Source organism: Typha latifolia, chromosome 8 (genome assembly GCF_019914945.1).
Source record: "Typha latifolia isolate L0001 chromosome 8, TyphaL0001v2, whole genome shotgun sequence".
Lineage (NCBI taxonomy): Eukaryota > Viridiplantae > Streptophyta > Magnoliopsida > Poales > Typhaceae > Typha > Typha latifolia.
In genome coordinates this window covers 12,635,931-12,650,740 of record NC_133093.1, presented here as the reverse complement: position 1 = coordinate 12,650,740, position 14,810 = coordinate 12,635,931, and the positions used below count along the sequence as shown (strand labels likewise).

Here is a 14,810-nt window from a genome sequence, read left to right as displayed (position 1 = left end):
ATTTTTAGTCTGAATATTCTGTAAGTAGTTTATGTAACCACTGCTGCACGATCGTCTTGGGGTCGGAAACAGTCGTACCATCTTGTTCAACGACGTTTATTGTTCAAAAAAAATGAAATAGGTTTTAATTGCGTTGACCTGCAAAAGTTATGTTAGTGTCGGAAGTGACAAATGCAGGATATGTGGATAGTTCAACTTTTTACTACCCATAGCGATTGTAGCAAGAGAAACCAAGTTTTAACAAGGGCCCTTCCTTACTTTCCTACCCCCGAGAGTAGTAGCAGGAAAACCAATTCAACAGTAACAACTAAGTGGCTACAAGCAATTCACTAGAATAGCTCAGATGCTATAAATATTCTGCTGCTCAGCGATCTTAGATGAAGATGTTTCCATCCATGAAGCCCCTTTGCACACTCAACCTGAGGAGAAGAATACAGTGGGCGTTTTTAATAATTTGCACCATCTTAGAGAAGCTACATGTTTTAATTGCTTTCACACCTTTGCTTTGGGCACAAATGCCATAGTTTGTCTACTAGATGAGGCAGATGCACATTTCCTAATGGCAGCTGATTGGGTGACAAAAAGAGAGTTCAATTCTCATTTGCAAATATAATGTCGAATATTGATTGCACTGCACAAAGGAAAACAGAATAATTTGTAAGAGGAATTATATAACCTTTAACATCCACATGAGTCCTTACAGATGAAGAAATTTCTTTTTTTCATTTTGTACCTTCATCTCTTGGGATGTTTGGCTGGTCCATTAAAAGTTGACGGAGTGCAGCTATGTCACTTGAGCTGCAGAAAAGTAAATTTATGATCAATTTAATATTAAATGCAATTCAGTCTATGATATATTATGGGCTGCATGTTGTTGCAGTTTGAAGTTTTATATTCGAAAGAAAGAATAGGAAGATTTCATTGTTTAAATAAAAAAATGTTCTTGGATAAATTTAAGGTCAAAAGGTGACCTCTGTGTAAATTCATTCTATAGATGCATCCAAATATTTATAGTACGTATGCATGCATGAAAATGGTACTGAAGAAAACATGACTTCAAATTGTAACTGAAAAACTCAAAAAAAGTTCAAGGTGAAGCATTAGGCCGCCAACTTGCCTACATTTCACTGTCAATGAGGATATAATTGTTGATTTGAGCCTGTACCTGAAAATGGAATTGAAAAGATGAATAAAAGAAAGTCGGGTATAAAATGAAAGCTATGATCAGGAAGATCTTAAAAAGGTCGAATTATGAAACAAGTAACCTAGGTTAATCAGAAAGAGAAGTTTACATCTTATCCATCATACACTAAAGAATGCAAACACCAAGATTAAAAGGCAAATCTGTTAAACTTGTGATTTCCTCAGTGTTATCACAATAAAAATCTTCTATAAGACAATGATTAAATGATTGAAGCAAACATATGATTATGTCCACCAACAATATGAGGAAGATCAATACTTACTCAGCCCGATACATCTCATGTATTGATCTTAGCCCACCCAAGCAATCTGCAAGGCTTGGCCATATTCCAACTCGTAATTGCATTTGTTGAGCAGTTGGTGTTGATCCCCCTTTCAATAATTGGCTACCATCCCTTGCAATCTTATCAAGGGACCTGACAATGGCATGGAACTCTTTCCTGTAATTTCAAAGCAAATAGATCATTTATTGAATATATTAATGATACGATTCGATCCATATTGGCTCCACGCGTGACATTGGGTTCATGGGAATGAGCCTATTTATCTAGTTGAGTATGTAGAAGCAATAAAATTAATTTTTACCAGGGTGCGTTCGAACGCAATGACTGCGTTCAAACGGGGCCGTTCGAACGTCTGCATCGTGTTCGCATCGATAGATAATAGAAATTCCGCGTTCGATCGCAATCGGGCGCGTTCGAACGCATCGCGGCGAAAGTGTGGGTTAAGTTAGGGATTGTTAGGATTGTTTGGAGTGTTTTTATGTTAATTAAGAAGCTCTTAGGTGAGCCTCTATATATATGTAGAGGAAACTCTAATTGAGTTTATCTTGTGATTGGAATTGGCTTTAGTCTTATCTCCTTCTCTCTTGTCTCTAGCTATTGACACCTTCTCCCACCTCCCTTCTTCTACCATCCAAGTCTTTGGTCGGCTTCTTCCAGCCTCTAACCACCCTCTTCCATAACAACTTCTCCCCCTTCACACCAAGAACTAAACCTAGCATCTATCTAGCCATTGGTGGGCTATCAAGCTAGGATATAATTGACCTACGACCACTGTTTGGTCGATATCTTGATATCTAACCATCTGAATCCCGTGATCTTGGATTCGTTGAAAAACTCTCCCCAAGAGCAACAACATATCCAAAATTCAAGAAGATCCGTCGATTAGATTGATCGCAGATTTTCTTGGAAGTTACGGGCTTCATCGACTTCAAAACCGTTGCGGATCGGATTAGGCCGGTTCGTAACAATCAACCAATGAGAATCAAGTTGAAATTCAAAACTTTGACGTTTATGCAAGTATCAGTCTTGAATGTCCTCCAATACTCTTTCCCAGCTACCTAGTCTAATTTATTGATCATTATCTGCTATGTTTCATATCAAGTGCTACCATCTATGCTTATAATACACAGGATTACGCAGGCAATTCCTAAATATTCTAGACATGTCACATCTTCTTTCGTACTACAAATTCTTGAAGACAAATTCTATCATTGTCTGGGAAAATAAATAATTTGAGAATGCATTTCAAGAAAGTTTGTTAGCACAGACCTAGACAAATTTTATCAGCCACAACATCACTCAGTCTTTCAACAGAACCAGCTTTTATACTTTCTTTGGTACACCCAATCACCAATTGTTCAATCCATTAGTCCTTTATCATCATACCCATCAACATTCCCATGATGAGCATGCTCTCCATGGCCCATTTATGGTCATAATTTTCACTTGCATAGCTTTTTGGCACTTTTGTCATATACCTAGAAACTCTTCCTCTAGTTGCAGGGGTCTTACAACAAGATCATATATTAATCTCATTGCATAATCTAAAACTATTTTGAAATCTAAGGTTATAAGCATCAAGCACTGAAGATTTCAACTTCTAAGAATACAAGAAAAAGGGAACAACTCATTTATATTGGGATTGTTCATATGGTCATGTATCCAATTTAACTGATAGGCATTTCTAGGGAAACAATAAATAATGGCCAAAAGCATTTGTACAATTATCTAACCATTGAAATGGTTTCAATATGTTATGCCAAGCCAAAATAGTTAAGACTACAAGGGAAAATAATCTATAGAGGAAAACAATTCCATTAACAGAAACATGCCAAAACTATGTGACTTTATGTTGCTACTGGAGAAATCAATTAGGAGCAGGATAAAATATATTACATTGCTACCAGAGAAATCTATGAGGCACAGAAACAATTCCAACAACAGAAACATGCCAAAATCTCTAGTTGTAAAGAAAAATAAATATATAAAGACAGTAATAGAAGCAGCTCACAATGTCTCTCTCATGGAATAGAAGATCATTTCCAATGTTTCCATTTGTTTCCCCAATAGCTCCTTTTTAATGTCAGGGAGAGATCTCATCATACCATAGTTTTTAGCCTCTCCAAGGACCTAATTAGATGATACAAGACAAAGCCATCCGGTCATTTTTAACTATCTCTTATCATTCTCTTGAAAAGGAAAAAATTGTTCACCAACTCAAAATATTGTTAGGCAATGATTCTTAGGCTAAACTCTGAACAAGTCAGTTATCCAGCTAAATAATATGCATTATCAATTTTCAGATCAGAAAAAGGAAATTAGAGTTTGATGTTGCTACAGCACATAGAATTAAAGACACCGCAATTCCAAGAAAACCGTAAAAAATATCAATTATCCAAGATTCTAAATTTTCATTTCAAGAAGAACTCGCTTCCTTTACTAAGAACCACGATTAAAATCAACAAAAATACTATAATTTGCAAAGGAGAGAGCACAAATCCTTGACCAAATGGAGTGATTAAGGTACTCAACAAAATAAATCAGATTCCAAAACCTGGAGACGCTCGATAATCGAGGAGGCGTTCCCGAATTGGGAGAGAATTCGAGTTTGGAGCTCGTCCCACCGACCCATCTCGTCTCTTATCTTCCTATATTTCTGTTGGAGCTTTCTTATCGTCGTCTCCATAACACAAGAATCCCAGGTGTACTTCACTTCCAACACCTATCGAGACGATGAGATTGGCGGTGGCGTAATTATTTTGGGGGTTAGGGTTACAGGTTGGCAGGGAGGTCGAGCTCAAAACAAGCTGGATAAGGCCGGTTCAGGATCTGCTCCCATCTAGCTCGAGCTCGATTCAGTAGCTCAACACGTCGTCCACTACAGCCAGAAGCCGTACACCGGACGCCAACTACTTCAGCTATGCTGGGGCTACTGCGACCGGGATCGCGCCGATGGCTCGGGTGGCCTTGCACAAGCTGATATTCTCCAGTGACACCGAAAAGACTGCTGTCATCGACGTGTTGGTCGCCATGGATCAGACAATCGCTGACGGCGTCGACGCCATGCCCTTATCACTCAGATTTCCCGAAATTAATTACTACTCCAATGCGATCACAATCAGAGCCTTTCCGGAAACAACGGCTCCAGTGAGTACACAATCTTAACTGTGCTCCTTGGATCACAACAGTTGGTCTGCAACAATAACTCTTGGAAATGACTCAAAAAGCATTCAAGGTAGATCGCTCAACCAACAGAGCAAATCAGTATCTGATGCTTTGCTCCTACTTTAGCTAAGGACGAGGAGCCTTGCACCTACCTTGCTCTCAAACGCAAAGCTATAGCTGGAAAGATTGTATTCTGCTCCGCCTCCAGTGATATAATGGCCCGAATGCCGGTGGTGTTGGGTGGAGGCGTGGGTCACCGTGGAGCTCCGTCCGTTACCGTGGAGGTGTGGCCGTCGGAGCCGGAGGAAGGGATTTTGGAAGAGGAAATTTGGCCGTGGGCGTGGGCGTGATGGGTTCTAGATTCTTGGATATATGACGATTCCAATTGCTCGAGTTCGGGTTAGGGCTTTCCCCTCGAAAAATCCGGGCCGGATCCGGAGCGGGCTTCGCGCCATCCTATGTTAAAAAAAAGGCAAATACTAAGGAAACTTACATTTAAGCCCATAAAATTTGACAAATTTATTATTCACCCCTACCTTTTCAGTATTGCTATTCTTAAAAAACACCCTAAGTTAATCATAATTAACAATTTAGAATTCGAGGTTAGATAATTTGATCGAAAATATGGGAGCTTTACAGATTATAGATAACCAATCTCAAAGTCAACATGTTCGACATCATAACAGCCTGGCCCATGCATTGCAGCCAGAAGATAACGTGCTATATTATTGGGGGAGCTGAAGGATTCTCTGCAGCGCCAAATGCAGGAAGTTGCTACCATCGGAAATCACTACAGGCTTGCAGCCATTGATTGATCGCCAAATCCTGCCTCATCCGGTCATACTGCTTAAATGATCGTAGTAGCTACGTGAAGCCATAGCTGCAGAGGATCTGAATGCCTTTGTTGAACTTTTCCGATGCATGCTCATTCTTGCTAGTTGCTGTAGCCACGATCAAAATCAGCATACGTGCTCACCATTATTATGCCATGCCAATTCCCAACTCCTCTTAAATTGGATAAATAAAAATTCTATCCACTCGTAAGTACCATATCCCCCTATAAATTGGCCAAAAATTAAGCATTAACTCCATACAACTCAACTTCGCTTGTTATTGCTACTAGTCATGGCCAAGTCTCCAATGCTCGCTCTCGCCGTCCTCGTGCTCAGCCTCGCCACCGCCAGCCGCGGCGCGCTGCAATACGGCTTTTACAAAGGTAAATGCGGCACTAAGGACGTCGAGGCCATCATTGCAGGCGTAGTCCGAGCACGCTTTGCCAGAGACCCGACCATCGTCGCCGCCCTCCTCCGCATGCAATTCCACGACTGCTTCGTTAAGGTACGCCATAGTTGGTGTTGTTGTTGTTGTTGTTGTTTCTATCATCACTTTTTATCTATCTAATATATACATCTCTATCAAGGGTTGCGATGCGTCGATACTTATAGACGGGCCGTCGAGTGAGAAGACGGCACCCCCGAACTTTAGCGTGAGAGGCTACGACCTCATCGATCAAGCGAAGGCGGCGGTGGAGGCTGCGTGTCCCGGCGTAGTCTCGTGCGCCGACATTATTATTGCTGCAACAAGAGATGCTGTTGCCAGGGTAAGTGTTTTTTTGTCCTTCAACATGAATAAACTAGATTAGAGTAGGCTATGCAAATGTTATTAGTAAGTATATATATATATATATATATATATATATATATATATATATATATATATATATATATATATATATATATATATATATAATATTGGTGCATATATGCATGGCTTAATTGTTTTTTTGGAACAAAATAGGCTGGGGGTTTGCAGTATCAAGTTCAGATGGGAAGGAGAGATGGAACTGTCTCACTTGCTTCCAATGTGAATCTCCCATCTCCTTCAATCTCCGTGCAGCAATCAATTCAAGCGTTTCAACAGAAGGGACTCAACACCTTTGACATGGTTCTCCTACTGGGTAATTTATATTGCACTTTTATTTAAGCAATTTTGCAGTTTATACGCTGTATATATGTTTCTAATTATTTACAAATCACTCGTGTATATTCTCTCCTTTAATTGCAGGTGGCCACACGGTTGGAATCACACACTGTTCCTTTGTCAGCAATCGTCTTTACAACTTCAATGGATCAGGCAAGCAAGATCCAAACATGAACGTTGCTCTCGTTAACGCACTTAAGCAAAGATGCCCACTTAGATCAACATTCAACAACGCTATCAATCTTGATCAAAACCCATTCAGTGCACTAAGAGTGGACAATAGCTACTACAAGCAACTCCTCCTTAACAAGGGTATCCTTTCAATTGACCAGGCCTTGACTTTGGACTGGTCTACACGGTGGATAGTGCAGCTCTTGGCCAATTCTAACCTCTTCCCCAGCCTATTCAACCAGGCCTTGGTCAAGTTAGGCTCAGTCCAGGTCCTCACTGGGACGCAGGGCCAAATCAGAAAATCCTGCAGAGCAGTAAACAAGTAAAAAATTTCGTTTGAGATGAGAGATGTTGTGTTGTGTGATTATCTTCGTTATTTATTTAATTTTCTTTTTCAAATTGATCGTTGTTTTCAATTCATTTTATTTTTTTAATCATTTACCATGGTCTTGGTCAAATAATCGTCGCAGAGATGGCTGCTAGCATGCAGCAGCAGTGTTGTCTCGATTTGTATGAGTGATGGTGTAAGATTTGCTCATTAAGAAAGTTTATGTTTCACATTATGGCATTATTTGTGGTATTAGTGTTGCTCCTTGCTTACACTATGACTTCAAGAAATCCATGTCTTTTAGTACTACAGTCTCCCGATCGATGATCCTGAGCGGCAAAACAACAAACACAAAGACCGCGTGATGTTAATTTTGTGGCTATCATTTTATAACATCGCCCTCAGGTTGGGTTCCAATCTGAGATATATGTTCGTGGAGCTCCACCACTAGCAAATTCGATATGACCAAATTAAGTGCCCAGCGAGCAAAGATTAATAAGCTATATAAGATTGGAAATCTTATGATCTTTGGAATAATAAGCTTGAGCTCAAGCCTGGCTCTTCTCCGACCGCCCATCTCAGTAATGAACCCAGCTTAATTAACATTTTGGCCACTTCCACGCATGCACTAATCTTTTCCATTATCTACATGTAGACTTAATCTGTAAGTGCAAATCACAACACACTCTTTTAGACTACAGAATCTATCATTTACGCCTTCCAATTGGCAACTTGCTAATTAAGCCTGGTTTGGATCAAGTCAAAAACAAGCATCACAAAACCAAGTGTAAGCCTTATAATTAATAGACGTACGTGATCTCCATCTTCGTACAACAGCTGTACAAACCCACTTCCATGTTATATAAATAACACCAACCTGCAGGCAGATATTGTCTCACTCAAACATTCATACATATATCTCCAGCTAGCTAGCTTGCTACAAGCTAAGTAAGCTAATTAATTAAGATCATGAAGTCCCCAATCCTCCTCAATGTCCTCGTCCTGCTCCTCATCAGCTTTGGCACCGTCTGTCACGGTGCACTGCAGTATGGCTTCTACAGAGGTAAATGCGGCACTAAGGACGTGGAGGCCATCATCTCAGGCGTGGTCCGGCAACGTTTCTTTGCCGACTCCAAGATCGTCGCCGCCCTCCTCCGCATGCAATTCCACGACTGCTTCGTTAGCGTATGAATATATAACCAACAATTAATGCTAATTTATATACGTAAGTTTGAGATAGTAATATTAAGATGAAATATTTAATCCAGGGTTGTGATGCATCCATACTACTGGATGGTCCATTTAGCGAGAAGACTGCACCTCCAAACTTGAGTGTGTTTGGGTACGACCTGATCGATCGAGCAAAGGCAGCAGTGGAGGCGGCATGCCCTGGTGTTGTCTCCTGTGCAGATATCATTATTGCTGCAACGAGAGATGCTATAGCACTGGTAACTTCATTTCATGCATCGTCTACATAGAGTTTTATAGTTGAAATTTTCGTGCATGCATGGAGATTAAACTAATTAATGGTGCTTGTATTCATTTTCTGGAACAAGGCTGGAGGATTACATTATCAGGTTCCCATGGGGAGGAGGGATGGGACTGTCTCACTTGCTTCACGCGTTAATCTCCCATCACCATCCATTACAGTTCCACAATCAATTCAAGTCTTTAAATCCAAGGGTCTCAATACCTACGACATGGTTCTTCTATTGGGTAATTTTTAAATTACATTAAACCATTAGTTAGTGTACAAATTGAGGTAGCTCATAAATATTAATTGCATGCATGCAGGTGGCCACACTGTTGGAGTTACTCATTGTTCAATCATCAGGGATAGGCTTTATAACTTCAGAGGAACTGGCAAGCCTGACCCGAGCTTGAACCCAATCTATGTCCAAATACTTAGAAACATGGTGTGTCCTAGGTTCTCAAATTTCAACAACTTTGTCTTCCTTGATGACCCATCAAGTGTTCTCAAGGTGGACAATAGTTTTTACAAGCAGCTCCTCCAGAACAAAGGTATTCTCCCTATTGATCAAGCATTGGCTTCGGATTGGTCTACTAGGTGGATTGTGCAGCAATTAGCAGGCAATTCGAACCTCTTCCTGACCCGATTCAACCAGGCTATGGTCAAGCTAGCCTCGGTCCAAGTCCTCACCGGAACCCAAGGCCAGATAAGAAGAAATTGCCGTCGTATAAATTAAAGCTCGATCTGATGACGATCGCCATCGTGTTTAAATTATTCGTGAAATAATTAATTGTTGGTCTACCAAATACCAACAGTGACCTGCGTTAATTTGTAATGTGATTGTATTTTTGATGATGTAATAATATTTGCTCTATAAATGAGAGGATTGCAAGTTATTCTTATTTCTAAATTATCCCCATTTTATTTAATTTTTTTTTATTACTATTTGCAATTCAAGCCTCATAGTTTTCACAAAATGATCAGAACACACATTAATATTTTAGTTGATCGATCGATCTTAGTGCTAGCCACAAGCTTAGTAATATATATATAACTAAAATTAAATAAAACTTAGAGAAAACCAGAGAGAAGAGAGAGCACCTAATTCTAATCTTCTTGCAAATATTTGAATCAAGAAAAGTTTTGAAATATATATATATATATATATATAAATTATTAAAACTTAAAAAAAGAGTCTGAGAAAGTACCAATTCTAACCTCACAAAAGTTTTAGAAAAGCAAAATATCATGGAACTGCCCTTTTATATATCGGCAAGTGACTCAGGTCCATATTTGCCAACATGTTTATAAAGTGGAATTCTATTGCAAATCAATTCCCTCCAAATGCAAGTAGTTTATTTTTAGGGAAAGTTTTTATTTCGGCCTGATTATTATCTTATGCACACCTTGGGGTTAATTTAGATAGGCAAAATAGCAAAGACTCAATTATAAAATAATGTTAAAGAGAGATGGTTCAACTATAGTAAAATTAATATTATTTTTTAAAATGTTCACATGTGTATGGTTTCAATCTACATTGTCCAGCGAGAAGCATTTTAAATAATAAGCATTGATTCTTTATAATCCTAAATGACTTTTATTAGCTAATCATAATTTTAAATGTTTTTATTTTTTTAATCTGATATTTTATTTTAAAAAAAATAAATTTATTTAGTTCGTTTCTCCAATAACTTGGCATGTTCGAGTTGTGCTGACTAAAACCTAACCATCTATATCAAGCCTGGGCATGAATATATATATATATATTAAAAGATAAGTTCCAACTTTTTTGTAGTAATATTGCTCAAACATTGGATTAATGCCTCCCACCGAGAGATGCGCATTCTGAGGTAAGATGCAGGCAAATTTGTTTACATGTTCAAATGCGGATTTCTTCAATACTTTCAGGAGAGGTAGAAGTACTTGATGATCACGCTGCTAGCTATTAGTCAATATATTCCAAGGTCATTTCTATTTTTCCTATACATCTCATTCACCAACTGCTTAGTTTTCTGAATATTTCTTTAATTTCAATATCTCAACATGATGGCAAGTACTATATATATTTAATTGTTCAAATTAACCAGAGGACTTGGGCTAATGCTTTACGATATATTAGCGCTTTACAATGTGACCTCCATCATTCTAAAACTCTCGATGGCCTTCACTCCTAGTACCCCCTTATAAATATGGTTGCAAACAATGCCACTCTTAAGCAACTTTCTCTAGCTGCAAGCTAAAGATGAAGTTCTCAAAGCTTTGTGCCATTATTAACGTTGCTCTCATAGTAGTAGATTTCGGAATAATTGGATGCCAGGGACAGCTGCAGTATGGCTACTACAAAGGAAAATGCGGCACGAAGGACGTCGAGGCCATCATCCAAGCCGTCGTCAGATCGCGCTTCTTCTCTGATCGAAAGATCGTCGCCGCGCTCCTCCGGATGCAGTTCCACGATTGCTTTGTTAAGGTAAGCGCCCGTAAGGGGATATAACATGCTAATCGTTGTTTTAATCGTACATGCAATGGTTCTTTACTTACTATTGTTTGGTTATTTGACTGACAACACCAAGTGTTTGATGAATTGCTTTGTCAAGGGGTGTGATGCATCAATACTCATAGATGGTCCATCTAGTGAAAAGACTGCACCACCAAACTTGAGCGTGTTTGGTTACGACCTAATCGACCAAATAAAGGCAGCCGTTGAGTTGGCCTGCCCTGGAGTGGTCTCCTGTGCAGATATCATCATTGCTGCAACAAGAGATGCTGTTGTCTTGGTAAGTATTAAACTCCATGCATAAGAACTACATAAACAATGTCTATATGTATAAATACATATTGTTCCAAATCTAATCTAAGTGGTGGTTACGAAGGCCGGCGGATTGCCATTTCAAGTGCAGTTAGGAAGGAGAGACGGCACAGTCTCACTTGCTTCACTTGCTAATCTTCCTCCTCCTGACATATCTGTTCCACAAGCTATTCAAACCTTTCAATCTAAGGGGCTCAATGCATTTGACATGGTTCTTTTATTAGGTAAATGTATATATATATCATAAAGTTTATCAATCATATATCATTGGCCATCTCATTAAATTACTAACGTGACATGATTCTGTATATTAAATGCAGGTGGTCACACAGTTGGAGTTACACATTGTTCTTTCATCAAGAATCGCCTCTACAATTACAGAGGTTCTGGAAAGCCAGATCCAAGCATGAATCCTATCTACGTCCAAATACTTCGCTACTTGGTATGCCCTCGGTTTTCGACGACCGATAACTCCGTCTTCCTCGACGATCCTTGGAGTGCTCTCAGAGTGGATAATAACTTCTACAAGCAACTCCTTCAGAATAAAGGCATTCTTCCAATAGATCAGGCCTTGGCTAGTGACTGGTCCACTCGGTGGATAGTTCAGCTTCTGGCAAATACAAACCTCTTTCCAAGCCTATTCAACAAGGCCTTGGTCAAACTGGGTGCAGTTCAAGTCCTCACTGGAAATCAAGGACAGATAAGGAAAAATTGCCGACGATTAAACTAAAATAAAAGTTTCAAATTTTGTTTTATTTCGATTTGTTTGAGTCCCATATGTTTGCATCTCACTATCTCAGTTTAGTTGCACTCCCAGGATGGGATGGTGAAATAAGAAGTGCCGACGACATGCAGCCATGACCAACAGCGGCATTTTTATTTATTTTTGTGTTGAGTGATTGAATGATGTAATGTTGAATCTATCAATAAAGATAATTGTAAGAATTTATCTTGATATTTTTACCAAAGGAAATAAAATCTTTTAACCTTTTTTTTTAGTCTATTTTTTCTTTGACTTTGGAGCCGGCCCACTCCAGACACTGAGCCCATTAGGTGGAGATTGGCTTATCCTCTCCCAGCCTGGTCTGACCCATGAGAGCCCATAAGTGCAACCAAGCTTTTGATTCAATTTTTTAGGGATTGGTTAATCTCTAATACGTATCAGGACAGCTTGATTATATATATATATATACATATATATATTTAAATGGAAACCACTAATACAATTTAGTATCTCAAACGTGATGACAAGTGGACCAACTAATTAAACCGGGTGTGTGAGCCAAAACAAACGACGGCCGCACCTTTTTTTTGACCAATTGAAAAATAGGGTCTCATAGACGTGAACTCCATCATTAGTGCCAACAGCTATTCTAATTTTCTAACTAATGAAGAATATGTAGTATAAATAAGGTAGCATAGACACACGCCCTGGTACTATCACGTACAGCTCTCTCTTCATTAGCTTAATATTGAGGTAGAAGCAAAGATGAAGTCCTACGGCGCCGCAATCCTCGTTCTTCTCGTCCTCAGCCTTGCCGCCGCCGGTCACGGTGCATTGCAGTATGGCTTCTACAAAGGAAAGTGCGGCACCAAGGACGTGGAGGCCATCATCACCGGCATAGTCCGACAACGATTCTTCGGTGACACCAAGATAGTTGCTGCTCTCCTCCGCATGCAATTCCACGATTGCTTCGTTAGAGTACGTATAAATGTTATTACGATCTCATAAGCAATATATATAAGTTTTCCAATGCATTTAAGTGATGAATAATCTATTTTGGAAGGGTTGTGATGCCTCCATACTTTTGGATGGTCCATCTACTGAGAAGACTGCACCACCAAACTTCAGCGTGTTTGGCTACGACCTCATTGACAAAATAAAGGCAGCCGTTGAGTTGGCCTGCCCTGGAGTGGTCTCCTGTGCAGATATCATCATTGCTGCAACGAGAGATGCTGTTGCTTTGGTAGAAATTAATTAAGATAGCAAATATATAACTATTCTGTTGGGTGCTCTTCCAAATAATAATGACAGGTTAATATGTTTGTGAAACAAAGGCCGGGGGATTGCGATATCAGGTGCAGCTGGGTAGGAGGGATGGATTGATCTCCCAAGCCGGAGATTCGCTTCGAAATCTTCCGGCGCCGTCGATAACCGTTCCTCAATCAATTCAAACATTTCGAGCGAAAGGGCTCAGCACCTCTGACATGGTTCTTCTCTTAGGTATATAAAAGAAGAATTAGTGTTAAAAAGACATGATATATATATATATATATATATATATATATATATATATATATATATATGTATGTATTAATTCAGTAACTAAACACGTACGTGATTATTAATTGCAGGTGGTCATACTGTTGGAATCACTCGTTGCTCTGTCATCAAAGATCGCCTCTATAACTTCAGGGGAACTGGCAAGCCTGATCCAACCTTGAATCCAAACTTCTTGCAATTACTTAGAAGCTTTGCATGCCCTAAGATTGGAGGTGATAATAACATGGTCTTCCTCGATGACCCATCAAGTTCTCTTAAGGTGGACAACAGCTTCTACAAGCAGCTCCTTCAGAACAAAGGCATTCTTCCAATTGATCAAGCCTTGGCTTTGGATCCAGCTACTAAGCCTATTGTTCAGCAACTGGCTGCCAATCCAACGCAGTTCCTGACCCAATTTAACCAGGCTTTGGTCAAGTTGGGTGCAGTCCAAGTCCTCACTGGGACTCAAGGACAGATCAGAAAGAATTGCCGACGCAGAAACTAATTAAGACTAATTCATTCGAGGCCATGAAGTGTGTTTAGGATTTAATTCATTCATTTTGTGATTTGTTTTCCATTGTTTCGTTCATTCGTGTCTTGAGATTGAAAATTTGTTGAGAGCTCAATAATGGTGAGTGTTTGTCATGGAATAATTGTCACTATCGTGTCTATCGAGAGGGATGAGAATTTTTTTTTTGTATTGTTTAATTGATATATGTATTCTTTTTTCTAGAATGAGAGATGATTGCAAGTTAATGTTAACACCTACGTTTCTTTAGTTAAAGTTGATATCCTACGGAGATATTCAAATCAGAAAAAGAAAAGAAGTGATGTTAGAATGGGAGATCAGCCTAGGATGAGCTCAAAATTACCATAAAATTTGGTAGGTCCAAGGAAGACATTATTCTGATTAATTTAAACTCGTCACAATAAAAAATTATAATGACTTGCCTCTAATTCAGATTTTTTTTTCTGTTTTTATATAGAATTCGGAATTCAATTCTATTTAGTGCAGTATATATGGATCGACTTAAGTTAGATGTTCATGAGTCCACGTCAAAACTCTTTTGTCATATCAGAATTTTTGGTTCCTTATTAGTCTACAAAGTAACTCTATAAACTTTTAGCTGACCTTGTTC

General features: G+C 39.1%; 5 protein-coding genes across 7 annotated transcripts; 4 read left to right on the top strand and 1 right to left on the bottom strand.

Annotated features, from left to right (window-relative positions):
* Positions 1-179: 179 nt before the first annotated feature.
* On the bottom strand, positions 180-5,026 carry LOC140793384 (uncharacterized protein At5g43822). Of its 3 annotated transcripts, XM_073144834.1 has the most exons (8): positions 4,805-5,026; positions 4,042-4,680; positions 3,499-3,617; positions 1,467-1,643; positions 1,118-1,165; positions 734-798; positions 499-631; positions 180-419 (listed from the first exon to the last, which is right to left on the bottom strand). In XM_073144834.1, exons 2-7 carry the CDS (start codon positions 4,171-4,173, stop codon positions 591-593), a joined length of 582 nt encoding a protein of 193 aa, XP_073000935.1. In that variant the 5' UTR covers positions 4,174-4,680; positions 4,805-5,026; the 3' UTR covers positions 180-419; positions 499-590. The 3 variants fall into 3 exon arrangements, with proteins under 3 accessions (XP_073000935.1, XP_073000934.1, XP_073000936.1); XM_073144833.1 differs by lacking the exons at positions 1,118-1,165; positions 4,805-5,026 and having other exon boundaries at positions 4,042-4,322; XM_073144835.1 differs by lacking the exons at positions 180-419; positions 499-631; positions 4,805-5,026 and having other exon boundaries at positions 757-798; positions 1,122-1,165; positions 4,042-4,322.
* A 742-nt stretch (positions 5,027-5,768) lies between these two features.
* On the top strand, positions 5,769-7,129 carry LOC140794397 (peroxidase 57-like; the record flags this gene model as incomplete). The annotated part of the gene is made up of 4 exons (XM_073146408.1): positions 5,769-5,990; positions 6,073-6,252; positions 6,450-6,609; positions 6,717-7,129. Coding segments are annotated over 4 exons (975 nt in total), but the record flags the coding sequence as incomplete, so codon positions are not given.
* A 971-nt stretch (positions 7,130-8,100) lies between these two features.
* LOC140794396 (peroxidase 57-like) lies at positions 8,101-9,338 on the top strand. The gene is made up of 4 exons (XM_073146407.1): positions 8,101-8,316; positions 8,400-8,579; positions 8,688-8,847; positions 8,926-9,338. Exons 1-4 carry the CDS (start codon positions 8,101-8,103, stop codon positions 9,336-9,338), a joined length of 969 nt encoding a protein of 322 aa, XP_073002508.1.
* Positions 9,339-10,844: 1,506 nt separating this feature from the next.
* LOC140794394 (peroxidase 57-like) lies at positions 10,845-12,138 on the top strand. Its single transcript, XM_073146406.1, has 4 exons — positions 10,845-11,069; positions 11,197-11,376; positions 11,473-11,632; positions 11,729-12,138. Exons 1-4 carry the CDS (start codon positions 10,845-10,847, stop codon positions 12,136-12,138), a joined length of 975 nt encoding a protein of 324 aa, XP_073002507.1.
* A 759-nt stretch (positions 12,139-12,897) lies between these two features.
* Positions 12,898-14,195, top strand: LOC140794393 (peroxidase 57-like). The gene is made up of 4 exons (XM_073146405.1): positions 12,898-13,110; positions 13,196-13,375; positions 13,467-13,632; positions 13,764-14,195. The coding sequence occupies exons 1-4, from the start codon at positions 12,898-12,900 to the stop codon at positions 14,174-14,176; spliced, it is 972 nt and encodes a 323-aa protein (XP_073002506.1). The 3' UTR covers positions 14,177-14,195.
* Positions 14,196-14,810: the final 615 nt, after the last annotated feature.